The sequence below is a fragment of the Oncorhynchus keta genome, chromosome 20 (assembly GCF_023373465.1).
Source record: "Oncorhynchus keta strain PuntledgeMale-10-30-2019 chromosome 20, Oket_V2, whole genome shotgun sequence".
NCBI classification, from domain to species: Eukaryota; Metazoa; Chordata; class Actinopteri; order Salmoniformes; family Salmonidae; genus Oncorhynchus; species Oncorhynchus keta.
In genome coordinates, this window is record NC_068440.1 from 19,826,663 (window position 1) to 19,841,952 (window position 15,290).

Sequence of the window (15,290 nt, forward strand, 5' to 3'; positions counted from 1 at the left end):
TCACCATCATGCCCCCTCACCATCACCTAACACACCACTCAATCGTCTCCCCATCTCTCCATCTCTTTCCACATTCCCCTCACACTGTCACCCCCACCCTCTCCCCTCTCATCAGCACTAACATCATTACCCCCCCTCCCTTCTCCCCCTTCTGGCTGTAGCTTGTACACACTCAGGTCTGTGGTTTGTTCCCACTCAGGCTGTGAATAATAAGCCAGCAGATACCAAACAAGCCACAGCCCAATAGTAGTGGGGTTGTTATTGTGGCTCCTCCCCCATGTGTTAAATCCCCAGTGCTCTTAGTACCACTACTGCTGTTATGTTGGATGGTTTAGCTACAGTCGTCACAGCAACCAGCCAACATTCCCAGCCACATGACCTTAATCACTTAACACAGACTCAAACCATTTAGTGTATGGACATACACATTTAGTGTTAGAGACACACCAGCCCTGTCTGGATAAGTATCCCATATGCATTATCTGCAAGCTATTTAGGGGTGCAGACAGGCAGCTTACCCATAGTGCACTTTAGAGAGAGAGTAACTGTAGCTGTCAGCCAGCCTGCAGAGTAGAAGTGCAGTTCAATTGATCATCTGCAATCCTTGATTGTCTGACATTTTGAGGTGTTCCAATGGTTTTCAGAGTACCAATGTGAGTTGGCATCATTTTTCGATTGGACAATTGAGTTATCATCTCATAAGGAAATTCATTGTACAGCATACAAATAACACAATTCCTATACTGTTCATAGACATCCATATAAGAGATTGAAATCACACATTATTTTCCACGTTGGGTGATAGAGTACTTACACGATGCAGGGAGGTACCCCTTCTCCTTGAGGAGTACATGGTTCCTTCTCCTCCAGTTCGGGGCACTCCGCCCCTCCTCCCACGGGGAGCAGGTGTACCCGGCGTGTGCGTGTGTGTTCGCCCGTGGGCCCGTTGAGCTCGTAGCAGTCCTTGGAGCAGGGCGACCAATCGGCCCAGTCGCTCACCTCACAGTCCTTGGTCAGGACGCAGGCCTGGTAGGTCACTGGTAGGGACTCCTGAGAACACAGGCTGGAGGGAAGAGGCAAGAGGTTCATTAATTACAAAGGAATCAGTGAAGGTGTTTGGTCAAAGGAATGAGGCAAGATGTTCAAATAAGGCCAAACATGTTTACAAAATCCAATACTGGAGCACGACAGTTAGCTTCAATTCACTTGAAATCACTCTGAATTTGCAATGTGCCTTTTCTACAAACCTACATCTGCATTTACATTTTAGTCATTCAGCAGATACTCTCACCCAAAGCAACAGAAATCTGAGACAGGACCCAAATATATGAGTATACTGTAGATGTACGCAGTTTTACAGACAGATACAAATCTTAATGCTGATTACTCTTTGTTCTAATTTACTTTCCACCAGGAATTTTTCCAGGAGCATTTTTTTCATTTGTTTTTCACTAAATGTTCATTTCCTTTTCAATTGAGATATGTGTTAAGAAATATTCCTTCCATAAGTTTTAATTAAAAGAGTAAACAATCGTTCATTTTAAAACAACTCGTAATAAATTGGGGTTAAACTCCCCGGAAGTTTCTCAAACGAAATTCGACTGCAAATACTGTGTACTCTATATCATATTAACGGCATACCAGGCATTATGATGCAGTACTTTATAACTCACTCATTCACATTTCAGATACAGTATGTGCATGACATGAATAAATAATGACCAATGTTAGATGAAGTGAGATGGAATATATTTCAAGATGTATACATATGCACATATCTGAAATGCACATTAAGGGTGTGTGGTTATGTGTGAGTACATGTGTATATTTGTGCATGTGTGCATGTACAGTTGAAGTCGGAAGTTTACATACACCTTAGCCAAGTACATTTAAACTCAGTTTTTCACAATTCCTGACATTTAATCCTAGTAGAAATTATTTGTCTTAGGTCAGTTAGGATCACCACTTCATTTTAAGAATGTGACATGTCAGAATAATAGTAGAGAGAATGATTTCTTTCAGCTTTGATTTCTTTCGTCACATTTCCAGTGGGTCAGAAGTTTACATACACTCAAGTAGTATTTGGTAGCATTGCCTTTAAATTGCTTAACTTGGGTCAAACGTTTCGGGTAGCCTTCCATAAGCTTCCCACAATAAGTTGGGTGAATTTTAGCCCATTCCTCCTGACAGAGCTGGTGTAACTGAGTCAGGTTTGTAAGGCCTCATTGCTCGCACAAACTTTTTCAGTTTTGCCCACAAATTTTCTATGGGATTGAGATCAGGGCTTTGTGATGGCCACTCCAATACCTTGACTTTGTTGTCCTTGAGCCATTTTGCCACAACTTTGGAAGTATGCTTGGGGTCATTGTCCATTTGGAAGACTCATTTGCTTTAACTTCCTGACTGATGTCATGAGATGTTGCTTCAATATATCCACATCATTTTTTGTGAAGTGCACCAGTCCCTCCTGCAGAAAAGCACCCCCACAACATGATGCTGCTAACCCCGTGCTTCACAGTTGGGATGGTGTTCTTCGGCTTGCAAGCCTCCCCATTTTTCCTCCAAACATAATGATGGTCATTATGGCCAAACAGGTCTATTTTGTTTCATCAGACCAGATGACCTTTCTCTAAAAGTACGATCTTTGTCCCCATGTGCAGTTGCAAACTGTAGTCTGGCTTTTTTTATGGCGGTTTTGGAGCAGTGGCTTCTTCCTTGCTGAGCGGCCATTCAGGTTATGTTGATATAGGACTCGTTTTACTGTGGCAGGCACACCTACTCATTCAAGGGTTTTTCATTATTTTTACTATTTTATACATTGTAGAATAATAGTGAAGACATGAAAACTATGAAATAACACATATGGGATCATGTAGAAACCAAAAAATGATTAAACAAATCAACACATATTTTATATTTGAGATTCCAGAGGTATCAGCTTCATGAGGTAGTCAGCTGTAATTAATTTCAATTAACAGGTGTGCCTTGTTGAAAGTTCATTTGTGGATTTTCTTTCCTTCTTAATGCGTTTGTGCCAATCAGGTGTGTTGTGACGAGGTAGCGGTGGTATACAGAAGATGGCCCTATTTGGTAAGATACCAAGACCATATTATGGCAAGAACAGCTCAAATAAGCAAAGAGAAACTACAGTCCATCATTACTGAAGGTCAATCAAAATTTCAAGAACTTTGAAAGTTGCTTCAAGTGCAGTCGCAAAACCCATCAAATGCTATGATGAAACTGGCTCTCATGAGGACCGCCACAGGAAAGGAAAACCCAGAGTTACCTCTGCTGCAGAGAATAAGTTAATTTGAAATTGCAGACCAAATAAATGCTTTACAGAGTTCAAGTAACAGACACATCTCAACATCAAGTGTTCAGAGGAGACTGTGTGAATCAGGCCTTCATGGCCGAATTGCTGCAAAGAAACCACTACTGAAGGACACCAATAAGAAGAAGAGACTTATTTGGGACAAGAAACATGAGCAATGGACAGTAGACCAGTGGAAATCTGTCATTTCAAATTTGAGATTTTTTGTTTCAACTGCCATGTCTTTGTGAGACGCAGAGTAGGTGAACAGATGATCTCCACATGTGTGGTTCCCACCGTGAAGCATGGAGGAGGAGGTTTGATGGTGTGGGGGTGCTTTGCTGGTGACACTGTCAATTTAGATTTAAAGGCACACTTACCACAGCATTTTGCAGCGATACGCCATTCAATCTGGTTTGCACTTATTGGGACTATCACATGCCTTCAGGCTGTATAACGGCTATTCGACCTAGAAGGAGAGTGATGGATTGCTGCATCAGCTGACCTGGCCTCCACAATCACCTGACCTCAACCCAATTGAGATGGACCACAGAGTGAAGGAAAAATTGCCAACAAGTGCTCAGCATATGTGGGAACTCCTTCAAGACCTTTGGAAAAGCATTCCGGGTGATGCTGGTTGATAGAATTCCAAAAGTGAGCAAAGCTGTCATCAAAGCAAAGGGTGGCTACTTTGAAGAATGTCAAATATAAAAATATTTTGGTTTGTTTATTAACACTTTTTTGTTTACTACATGATTCCATTTGTGTTATTTCATAGTTTTGATGTCTTCACCATTATTCTACAATGTAGAAAACAGTAAAAAAATATATTAAAAAATTGAATTACTGGTACTATATATATTTATATATATATCTTCCACATTGACATTAGAGTATTTTTGTAGATTGTTGACAAAAAATGACAATTAAATCCCTTTTAGTCCCACTTTGTAACACAATAAAATGTGAAGAAATCCAATGGGGGTGTAGACTTTCCATAGGCACTGTAACTGAGACTATAAATTATAAGTGGGACTTACCTGAGTGCATCAGCGTTGCCGCTCCTGTGAACACAGGTCACCTCCCGGGTCTGGTATCCAACCTGCAGGTCCCAGAACTTCCCTCCCTGTCGGTTCTGTCTGTTCCTGTTCCTCTTATTTTTGATCAGCTCCTTGGTCTCTGGGTCTTTCACCCTCCCCCTCCCCCTCACCCGCTCTCTCACCCGCTCTCTAACCCGCTCTCTCACCCGCTCCTTGACTATTTCCTTGTTTTTCCTGCGCCCTTCTTTGGCTACCTGTCTGCCTTTTCTTCCCTCCTTTCTTTCCTCCTTTCTTTTCATCCTTTCTTCTTTACTCAGACGAGGCTGGCGTGGGGTGGGCACCTCGCTGCCCTCTTTGGCCTCCTTACCCTCTTCACCCTCTCTGCCTTTGCGTAGCCGGCGAGGGACAACCACATCTTTACCTTGATTGAGAGTTGGAGCCTGCCTGGCCGTGCGAGGGAGGGGTACAGAGCAGGGACCCCAGGATCCCACCCTTAGACTATACAGGCTCTCTGGGCCCACACAGGGACCTGGCTGACAAATCTGGAACTCTGTCAAGTTAGGGCAGGCCGAACCCCCGAACATGGGCGGCGCCAGGACAAAACGGACACGATTCTGAAGACCCGTGCCACACATTTTTGAACAGGAAGTCCATGGGGTGAACTGGGAGACCACGCAGTCCCGTGGGCACGGGATCAGACAGGCCTGCTCCAGCCTGGGCTTGGGCTCAAAGTATTCACAAATCGCCGCATCCTCCGCTGGCACGCCATCCGCTTTCTGGACGCAGCCCACCTCGCGTGTCTGGATGCCCTCCTCGCCGTGGAGACACACGGCTGGCCGCTGGATCACCCCGGTGCTACGCATGGACACGGGCACGCACTGATTCCAGGCACCCAGCTGCCAGTCATACAGGTCCTTGTGCCAGTCACAAACGTGGAAGCAGCTCTGCTGGTTCTCTGGGCGCTCGGCCTGGTCACAGTTGGTGTGAAGGGTAGTCCAGCCTTCAGAGTGGGCGCACCACACTGCCCGGCTCTGGCTGCCCCCTGGGCCACAGTCGCTGCCCATACACCGGCCCCATGGACCTGGGGAAACAGAGACAGGGAGTTCAACTGAAGGATGTACTATCAGAGCAGCCAGTCAGAATATTATCCAAATGGAAAGCATACTGTGGAGGTAACTCAGCTCATAACCGTCAGATTTTATTGTACAGCGGTGAATCACTATGACTACTGTGTAAAAGTCCTTCTAACATTCCGTCTAAATGTTGCCATTCAAGACTTGGTCGAAAGTCGGAGGGCAGTTTATAAGGAATTTGCTTTCCTGTTAATCAAAGCCCCTTGAAAGCCCAGAAGACCACGCTCTCTAGTGCTGCTATACCAGAGGACAATTAGTCAAAGTTTATAAAGTGCTTCTAAGAACTGTAATCCAACAGAAACAACCAAAGTGCCTTGTAGAGGAAGAATAAGTACTTCCTGATAAATAACACACACACACACACACACACACTCCGCCAAATCACTCCTCCAAATCACTCCAACCACTGCAATTAAATCACTCCGCCAAGTGCAATTTTCTGACACACTTCCTTCCTCTAGGATTTATGAGAATGCAATTAAAGGTCTAGGCAAACATCCCCTTCGAGCATAAAACGCCAAGTAGGTACATGACAGGCAGACAGAGAGCCCAGAGTCAGGGCAGCATTACCACTCTGACTGGATCAATATTCCCAGGAAATGTAGAAGATGGAAGGTATAGTGGGGAGGGAGGTCACTGAGGAATAACCTAACCTGGCTTACCCTAGCATAAACAGTCAGTCAATCAATCTATCAATTCTGCATGAAGGATAAGCAGGGCTTCTAATAATGGTACAATCAGCCCATGACATCACCAGCGCTGATGTGCTTGTGTTTGAGGTGCCGAAAGAAAAGCTCCGCCAATCTCCGGCTGGACAGGGTTCACTGCGATGTGGTCCCATCTTGTGTTGTGCTGAAGGACATTCCTACTATTCTATCAGTGAGGATTAGCGGTGGGGAGGGCCCTTCGCTAGTTTATTTGAGCTCTGTTTGATGTTGTTGGATTGAGCAGCTTGCAGTGCTGCTGCTGGATTGGGCTGCCTGCCTTTCTGAAAGCTGAGGCTGGGGAAGGAGAGCCTTCATAGCTTACTGTGTGAGAGGGCAAGCTGCTCAGATGAATCTGTATTACGGATCTGGGTCAGAGTCAGAGGTATTCTCCTCCTAGCTCAACGAACTACCACGGGCTCCCCCATCCACCCCCTTCTTTTCCCTCGCATCTCCCCGCCTCTCTGGTGTCCCAGTGATCTATCTAAGCAGAGCCAGGGAGGAGTGCCGGCTGTTGTAACAAGGACACAGCCTGGGGTTTACTGACTCTTGGTCCCAGATCAGTTATTGCTGTGTAACAAGGCATAATAACAACCAGAGGAGTAGGCATAACAGATCTGGGACCAGACAAGGGTGAGTGTAGCCTACAGGGGGAGGAATCACAAAGGAAGCAAAGCTAAGAGCTGAAAGCTGAAGGAGTCAACCTGGGTTTGTCATTTGGGAGTTGTCTTAAGGGTCAGATAACTTCAAGAAGACATAAGTAATAATTTCCCCCAAGAGATTCATACATTTCCCATATTTGTGTACGTCTGCATGTCTTGCTGTATGCCCGATTATACGCATATGGTAAACTACTACTGATTGACTGCCGAAGGTTCAGCACAGGGGAAATCACTATGAATGAAAAGCTTAAATTGCTTTGGCTACCTGAAAACCAGACACAAGCAAGAATATGTTTGCCCTATTATGCTACAAGACTATTTCTTACCAGAGAAGACTAAATAACAAAGTTCCAATGTAGGCCACTATATCTGCCTGACATAGAATAGACTAGCCTGGGATGTGTGATTCATGACAAGCAGGTTCAGAAGGAGAGGAGAGGAGAGGAGAGGAGAGGAGAGGAGAGGAGAGGAGAGGAGTCTGAGGACTGAGAACTGAGGAAGGAGGACAGGGGCTGTTTTAAGCAGTGCTTTATGTCTTGACTCAGTAAAGCACAGCCATGGTGACGAAAATGTCAGCGGAAGGAGCAGTGCCTGAATTAGCAGTAGAGAGAGAGGCCGGTCGATACGCATCAATAACACCTAGCAAGAAACTGCCTTCGACACAAGAGACAGCCCCGCCTCTGCTGCTGCCACTGAGACACACACAAACAGACACATGGACTCATGGACTCATGGACACATGGACTCATAGACTCATGGACTCATGGACACATGGACTCATAGACTCATGGACTCATGGACACATGGACTCATGGACTCATGAACTCACGGACACATGGACTCATAGACTCATGGACTCATGGACACATGGCCTCATGAACTCATGGACACATGGACTCACGGACACATGGACTCATAGACTCATGGACTCATGGACACATGGCCTCATGAACTCATGGACACATGGACTCATAGACTCATGGACTCATGGACACATGGACTCATGGACTCATGAACTCACGGACACATGGACTCATAGACTCATGGACTCATGGACACATGGCCTCATGAACTCATGGACACATGGACTCACGGACACATGGACTCATAGACTCATGGACTCATGGACACATGGCCTCATGAACTCATGGACACATGGACTCATAGACTCATGGACTCAGACTCATGGACTCATGAACTCATGAACTCATAAACTCATAGACTCATAGACTCATGGACTCATAGACTCATAGACTCATGGACTCATGGACTCATGGACTCATGGACTCATGGACTCATGGACTCATGAACTCATGGACACATAGACTCATGAACTCATGGACACATGGACACATGGACTGGACTCATGGACACATGGACTCAGAGACTCATGGACACATGGACTCAGAGACTCATGGACTCATGGACACATGGACTCAGAGACTCATGGACTCATGGACACATGGACTCAGAGACTCATGGACTCATGGACACATGGACTCATGGACTCATGGACTCATGGACTCATGGACACATGGACTCATGGACTCATGGACACATGGACTCAGAGACTCATGGACTCATGGACACATGGACTCATGGACACATGGACTCATAGACACATGGACTCATAGACTCATGGACTCATGGACACATAGACTCATGAACTCATGGACACATGGACTCATAGACGCATGGACTCATAGACTCATGGACTCAAGGACACATGGACTCATGGACTCATGGACTCATGGACACATGGACTCAGAGACTCATGGACTCATGGACTCATGGACACAAGGACACATGGACACATGGACTCATGGAGAGATGGACTCATGGAGAGATGGATTCATGGACTCATGGACACATGGACTCATGGAGAGATGGACTCATGGACACATGGACTCTTGAGCTCATGGACTCATGGACACATAGATACATATATATATAGATATATAGATACATAGATACATAGACACATAGACACACAGACACATATATACATAGACACATACACATTTGTGGCTGCCATTGTAACATACTCCTTGCTAGAAAGTGAGGGAAAGCGCGATTGACCGGCCTTTTCACAAAGAAATCAACACTAAATTGATTTTCATAATTGAGAGAAAGGACAAAAGAGGCATCTGATTAGCTAAGGGGTTTAAGCATTCCCAGCACTCTATTCTCTAAAGGAGAACATGTTACAGCTGTGACACATTAGCCTCTGCAGGGGAAGGGTGTGCGCTGTGTGTGTTTGTGTGTGTGTGTGTGTGTGTGTGGAGGGGGGGTATTTTGGATTCAGATGCTCCCCGCTCTGCAGGTGTTCACAGTAATTTATGAACATGTCAGTGGGTGATATGGTTATCCACAGTATGACAGAGAGGGGGGGTGAGTAGGGGAGAACAGCTCAAATTGGCCTGCTTCCCTCCATCACACACACACACACACACACACACACACACACACACACACACACACACACACACACACACACACACACACACACACACACACACACACACACACACACACACACCTGCGTCCCCTGTCAACCACTGAGAGTAGCCAGGAGGAAATAAGGGCCCTCTAACAGCATAGAGGAGGGGTACAAGGGGTGTGATACATCAGCCAATCCACTCTCCTCGAGCCCCCCTTAGAACACCCACCCCAGGCGGACCAACCAGGAACACCCACCCCAGGGGGGCAACACAGAACACGTTAGCAAAAGAGAAAGAAAGAAGAGAAGTGGGGGATGTGAGAGATTGACGGTTCGTTTGAAAGGCAAATACCGAAAAAGAGGGAGAGAGAGGGAGAGAGGAGGGGAGAGAGGAGGGGGGGAGGAGGGGGGAGAGGAGCCTATTGTGAAGTGAGATGGATGATGATGATGTAGAGTGAGTGAGTGAGTGAGTGAGTGAGTGAGTGAGTGAGTGAGTGAGTGAGTGAGTGAGTGAGTGAGTGAGTGAGTGAGTGAGTGAAGCGAAGTCTGACTCTCCCTGGCCAATTATTGGGCCATGTACCAGTCCTTAGAACCACAGCCCTAGGGCCCTAATGTTTGCGTGGCTATAAGTACACTCATCTTCCTCACCATCACCACACACACACACGTTCCTGACTTAGCTCTGTGTTTCTCTGCCTTTCCAGTAACACACCACACACAGCTTTAATCTTTGCAAATGACGTTTCCCTCTGCTGCTCACACCCCAGTCGTTACCCTCAGCAGTTATTTTCCTGCCACGCTATCGCATTTTGTATCACCAGACAAATCAATTACTCAGGATCCTTTTATTTGTTTATTCGTTTTAATCCCCCTCTCTCTGCAAACAGCTTTGAATCGATAGGAGGGAGAAGGTCATCTTTTGAGGGAAATAAGTGATGTTTTTCTGCCTTTGGAGACAGGCTGTAACAGGCTGTAATGCTGGTGTCTCAACACCCTGTTATTCACTGATAAGATGATGAACCGAGACCCTCGTTGTGCTACCACAGGAGGTGAGAGACTGGGGGAACCGAGAAGAGGAGGGGAGAGACTAGGGGGAAGGAGAGGAGGAGGGGAGAGACTGGGGGGAAGGAGAAGGGGGGAAGGAGAAGGAGGGAGAGAAGGGCAAGAGAGAGGAAGAGAGGAGAGAGAGAAAGACAGACAGAAAGAGCGCAAGTGAGAGAGAGAGAGCGAGAGAGAGAGAGAGAGAGAGGGACTTGTCCCCATGCTTATAGCCTCAGTTGCTTTCTTGACAGCTAAAAAAAATTGGATCAGTGTGAAAATTCAGCCCCAGTAATGGGATGACTTTTACATGTCCCTCTACCCTCTCTCCATCCCTCACTCCTCCGCCTATCCCTCCCTCCCATGGTGCCTGGTAGAGGACAGGCGGTGGCATTTACCAGGGAAATGGAAAGCAGTGTGAGGTGTTGCACCCCACCAGAGGGTTTGGGTGGAGGTGTGTGTGTGTGTGTGTGTGTGTGTGTGTGTGTGTGTGTGTGTGTGTGTGTGTGTGTGTGTGTGTGTGTGTGTGTGTGTGTGTGTGTGTGTGTGTGTGTGTGTGTGTGCGTCTCACCATAGGGTGTGGATGGAGAAGATGAGAAAACGGGGGGAAATGGGGAACCCCACCAGGCGAGTCAATCTGTATTTCTACTGTATGCTGAACACACGCCTATGATAAAGAAACTGTGAAAAGGTCAGGGATTTCAGATTAACCATCTACTTCATGTCTCCATGTGGAGATGATGTTATGTCCATTATTTCCATTAAAATGGAAACAAGGAATATCTTCCCGACCCTAAAGCACAAACTGAAAATTTAGTCACAACGAGCCCCCAGGTATTAGTCTGCCTACGCCAGAAACACAGCCTCATAGAACAGCAACTATATTTATCTTCCTCTCCCTGTCCCTCCCTTTCCCCCTCTCTCTATCTCTCCCATTCCCTCTCTTCCAATTAGTTCTCCCTGAGATGACCTTCTGTGGTTGAGTGACCTACTTCCAGGTCACCTGGTGTCTGAGCGGTGGTTGACCAGCACACAGTGATTCAACGCTTTGATCTCCAACAGGATTGATCAAATGAAAAGGGGGAGTGTGTAAATGAAGGAAGATTAAAGAGTCCATGTGTAAATGGACAGGGCTTTGTGTCGTTCTCTTCGTGGTTCTCTACCTGGTTCTCTTAGTGGTGGTTTTGGTGGCGTGCTAAGAGAAGACGAGCTCTGTTTATGAAGGAAAGCTTTACGTAGTTTCTCAGACAACATTTGAACCAAATGACAGCATGTTGTAAAGCTTTAGTGTTTAGGCATCAGTAAAAGCATCATGACCAGACGTTGTTTCTATATCCGTAAAGAGGGTTTCCCGAACACAGGTTAAGTATAGCTCTGTCAGAAATGGGCTTAATCTCTTTCTGGAAATCAGACGCTAAAAGAACTGTACAATAACATCTAACTGACCACCCGATAAAGCACCCCAGACAGGCACGTAGACAGGACAATCAGTCTGAAACTATGCAGTCAGTAAATAAAATGAAATAAAATACATAAAAAAATATACATTTTATTTGTCACATGCGCCGAATAAAACAGATGTAGATAATACTTAAAGATGTCCAAGATGGCGTAGCAATCAGACGTCTTTGTCTTTGTCTTGTCTCGTCCCATGTATATATCTTTCTACAACTTTTTCTTCGCATTCTTTTTAATATTTTTCCTAAACCTCAACTTCAAAATACTCTCCTTTTATTTTTTAAGTATTTCTATTTACCTCTGAACTGGTATACCTCAACTGAAGCTAGCTAGCTAACTAGCTACCAGCTATCAGTTATCAGTCAGCTAACCACTGTTGGCGGTCATCAGCTAACCTGTAGCTCGGAAAGCAATCGCCAGTTCGTACAATGCGTTTCAAACCAGAGCATACCGGACCTATTTTCCTGTCCATATCCCCGGATTTCTACCTCAAAGTCTGAACCTTTTCATCTGGATCATGGCAGCTAGCTAACCGCAACCCGGGTTGACTACTCCTGGCTAACGTTTCTGTCCAGGAGCAAGCACCAACTAGCCTGGAGCTAGCCCATGCTAGACCCATCTCCCGGCTAGGGCTCCTGGGCTACTCCTGAAGCTCACTCCTCGACCCCTTCTACTGCTGTTACGGGGCACGGAAACCCGCCGATCCTTCACAACTGGAATACCGACATAATCTGCCTGAGGATCCCAACAGGCCCCTCAGACGCAACGTCCCCTGAAAGCCCATTCTGCTAACCGCGGCCTGCGAGCTATCTATAGCATATTGGACTGTTAGCTGAACCATCGGCCAGTTTCTTGGATCACTATAACCATTTTGCCAATTGGACTTGGACGCCTCTGCTACTTGGAACCCTACTAATTCCACGACTGGTCTTTCGACGTCACCGCACGAGGAGACAAAAACAGACTTTCTCCCATTGCAACGTCCGTTAAAGGCACTTATGCTAGCTTGCTAGCCCCGGCCTGCTAACTGCTAGCTTGCTAACTGTCTGAATCGCCGTGTCTCCAGCCAGCCCAACCACTCACTGGACCCATATGATCACTTGGCTACGCATGCCTCTCCCTAATATCAATATGCCTTGTCCATTACTGTCCTGGTTAGTGATTACTGTCTCATTTCACTGTAGAGCCTCTAGCCGTGCTCAATATGCCTTAACCAACCATGTTGTTCCACCATCCACATATGCGATGACATCACCCGGTTTAAACGTCTCTAGAGACTATGTCTCTCTCATCATTACTCAATGCCTAGGTTTACCTCCAATGTACTATCTTCCTACCATACCTTTGTCTGTACATTATGCCTTGAATCTAAAACCCCCAGAAACGCTGAAATTTCCATCCCTAACAATAACATTTTCCGCCAAGATAGAACTGCCAAAGGGGGCAGTGTTGCAATCTACTGCAGAGATAGCCTGCAGAGTTCTGTCTTACTATCCAGGTCTGTACCAAAACAATTCAAGCTTCTACTTCTAAAAATTCACCTTTCCAGAAACAAGTCTCTCACCGTTGCCACTTGCTATAGACCACCCTCTGCCCCCAGCGGTGCCCTGGACACCATATGTGAATTGATTGTTCCACATCTATCTTCTGAGCTCTTGCTGCTAGGTGACCTAAACTGGGACATGCTTCACACCCTGGCCATCCTACAATCTAAGCTTGATGCCCTCAATCTCACACAAATTATCATAGATATCATCCTAACTAACTCACCATCCAAATACTTGGTTTTCAACCAAGATCTCAGCGATCACCTCCTCATTGCCTGCATCTGTAATGGGTCTGCGGTCAAACGGCCATCCCTCATCACTGTCAAACGCTCCGTAAAACACTTCATCGAACAGGCCTTTCTAATCGACCTGGTATCCTGGAACGACAATGATCTCATCCCGTCAGTAGAGGATGCATGGCTATTCTTTAAAAGTGCCTTCCTCGCCATCTTAAATAAGCATGCTCCATTAAAAAAATGTTGAACTAGGAATAGATATAACCCTTGTTTCACTCCAGACCTGTCTGCCCTTGATCGGCACAAGACCATCCTGTGGTATTATGCATTAGCATCGAATAGCCCCCATGATATGCAACTTTTCAGGGAAGTTAGGAACCAATATACACAGGCAGTTAGGAAAGCTAAGGCTAGCTTTTCAAATAGAAATGTGCATCCTGTAGTACAAACTCAAAAAAGTTCTGGGACACTGTAAAGTCCATGAAGAATAAGAGCACCTCCTCCCAGCTGCCCACTGCACTGAGGCTAGGAAACACTGTCACTACCGATAAATCCACAATAATTGAGAATTTCAATAAGCATTTTTCTATGGCTGGCCACGCTTTCCACCTGGCTACCCCTACCCCGGTCAACAGCCCTGCGCTCCCCCATAGCTGATGCTCTGAAAGAGCTGCAAAATCTATACCCCTACAAATCAGCTGGGCTCGGCAATCTGGACCGTCTCTTTCTAAAATGATCTGCCGAAATTGTTGCAACCCGTATTACTAGCCTGTTCAACCTCTCTTTCATATCGTCTGAGATTCCCATAGATTGGAAAGCTGCCACGGTCATCCCCCTCTTCAAAGGTGGAGACACTCTAGACCCAAACTGCTACAGACCTATATCTATTCTACCCTGCCTTTCTCGGGTCTTTGAAAGCCAAATTAACAGACAGATTACTGACCATTTCGAATGTCTCTATGGGGGTGCCACAGGGTTCAATTCTCGGGCCGACTCTCTTCTCTGTATACATCAATGATGTCGCTCTCGCTGCTGGTTATTCTTTGATCCACCTCTACGCAGACGACACCATTCTGTATACCTCCGGCCCTCATTGGACACTGTGTTACCTAACCTCCAGATGAGCTTCAATGCCATACAACTCTCCTTCCGTGGCCTCCAACTGCTCTTAAATGCAAGTAAAACTAAATGCATGCTCTTTAACCGTTCGCTGCCCGCACCTGCCTGCCCATCCAGCATCACTACTCTGGACGGTTCAGACTTAGAATATGTGGACAACTAGGTGTCTGGTTAGACTGTAAACTCTCCTTCCAGACTCACATTAAGCACTCCAATCCAAAGTTAAATCTAGAATCGGCAACAAAGCATCCTTCGCTCATGCTGCCAAACATACCCGCGTAAACCTGACTATCCTACCGATCCTCGACTTCGGCGATGTCATTTACAAAATAACCTCCAAAACTCTACTCAACAAATTGGATGCAGTCTATCACAGTACCATCTGTTTTGTCACCAAAGCCCCATATACTACCCACCACTGTGACCTGTATGCTCTCGTTGGCTGGCCCTCGCTTCATACTCGGTGCCAAACCCACTGGCTCCAAGTCATCTTCAAGTCTCTGCTGGGTAAAGCCCCGCCTTATCTCAGCTCACTGGTCACCATAGCTGCACCCACCCATAGCACTCGCCCCAGCAGGTATATCTCACTGGTCACCCCCAAAG

At 46.2% G+C, this 15,290-nt stretch overlaps 1 protein-coding gene across 1 annotated transcript in view; it reads right to left on the reverse strand.

Moving 5' to 3' along the window:
* Positions 1 to 15,290, reverse strand: part of LOC118399517 (thrombospondin type-1 domain-containing protein 7A-like) — a 172,999-nt gene that overhangs the window by 93,169 nt on the left and 64,540 nt on the right. The window contains exons 2-3 of the mRNA XM_052472247.1: positions 4,351 to 5,431; positions 815 to 1,063 (exon numbers count right to left, since the gene is read on the reverse strand). Coding sequence (XP_052328207.1) covers positions 815 to 1,063; positions 4,351 to 5,431 — 1,330 coding nt within the window. The remainder of the gene's footprint in view (positions 1 to 814; positions 1,064 to 4,350; positions 5,432 to 15,290) is intronic.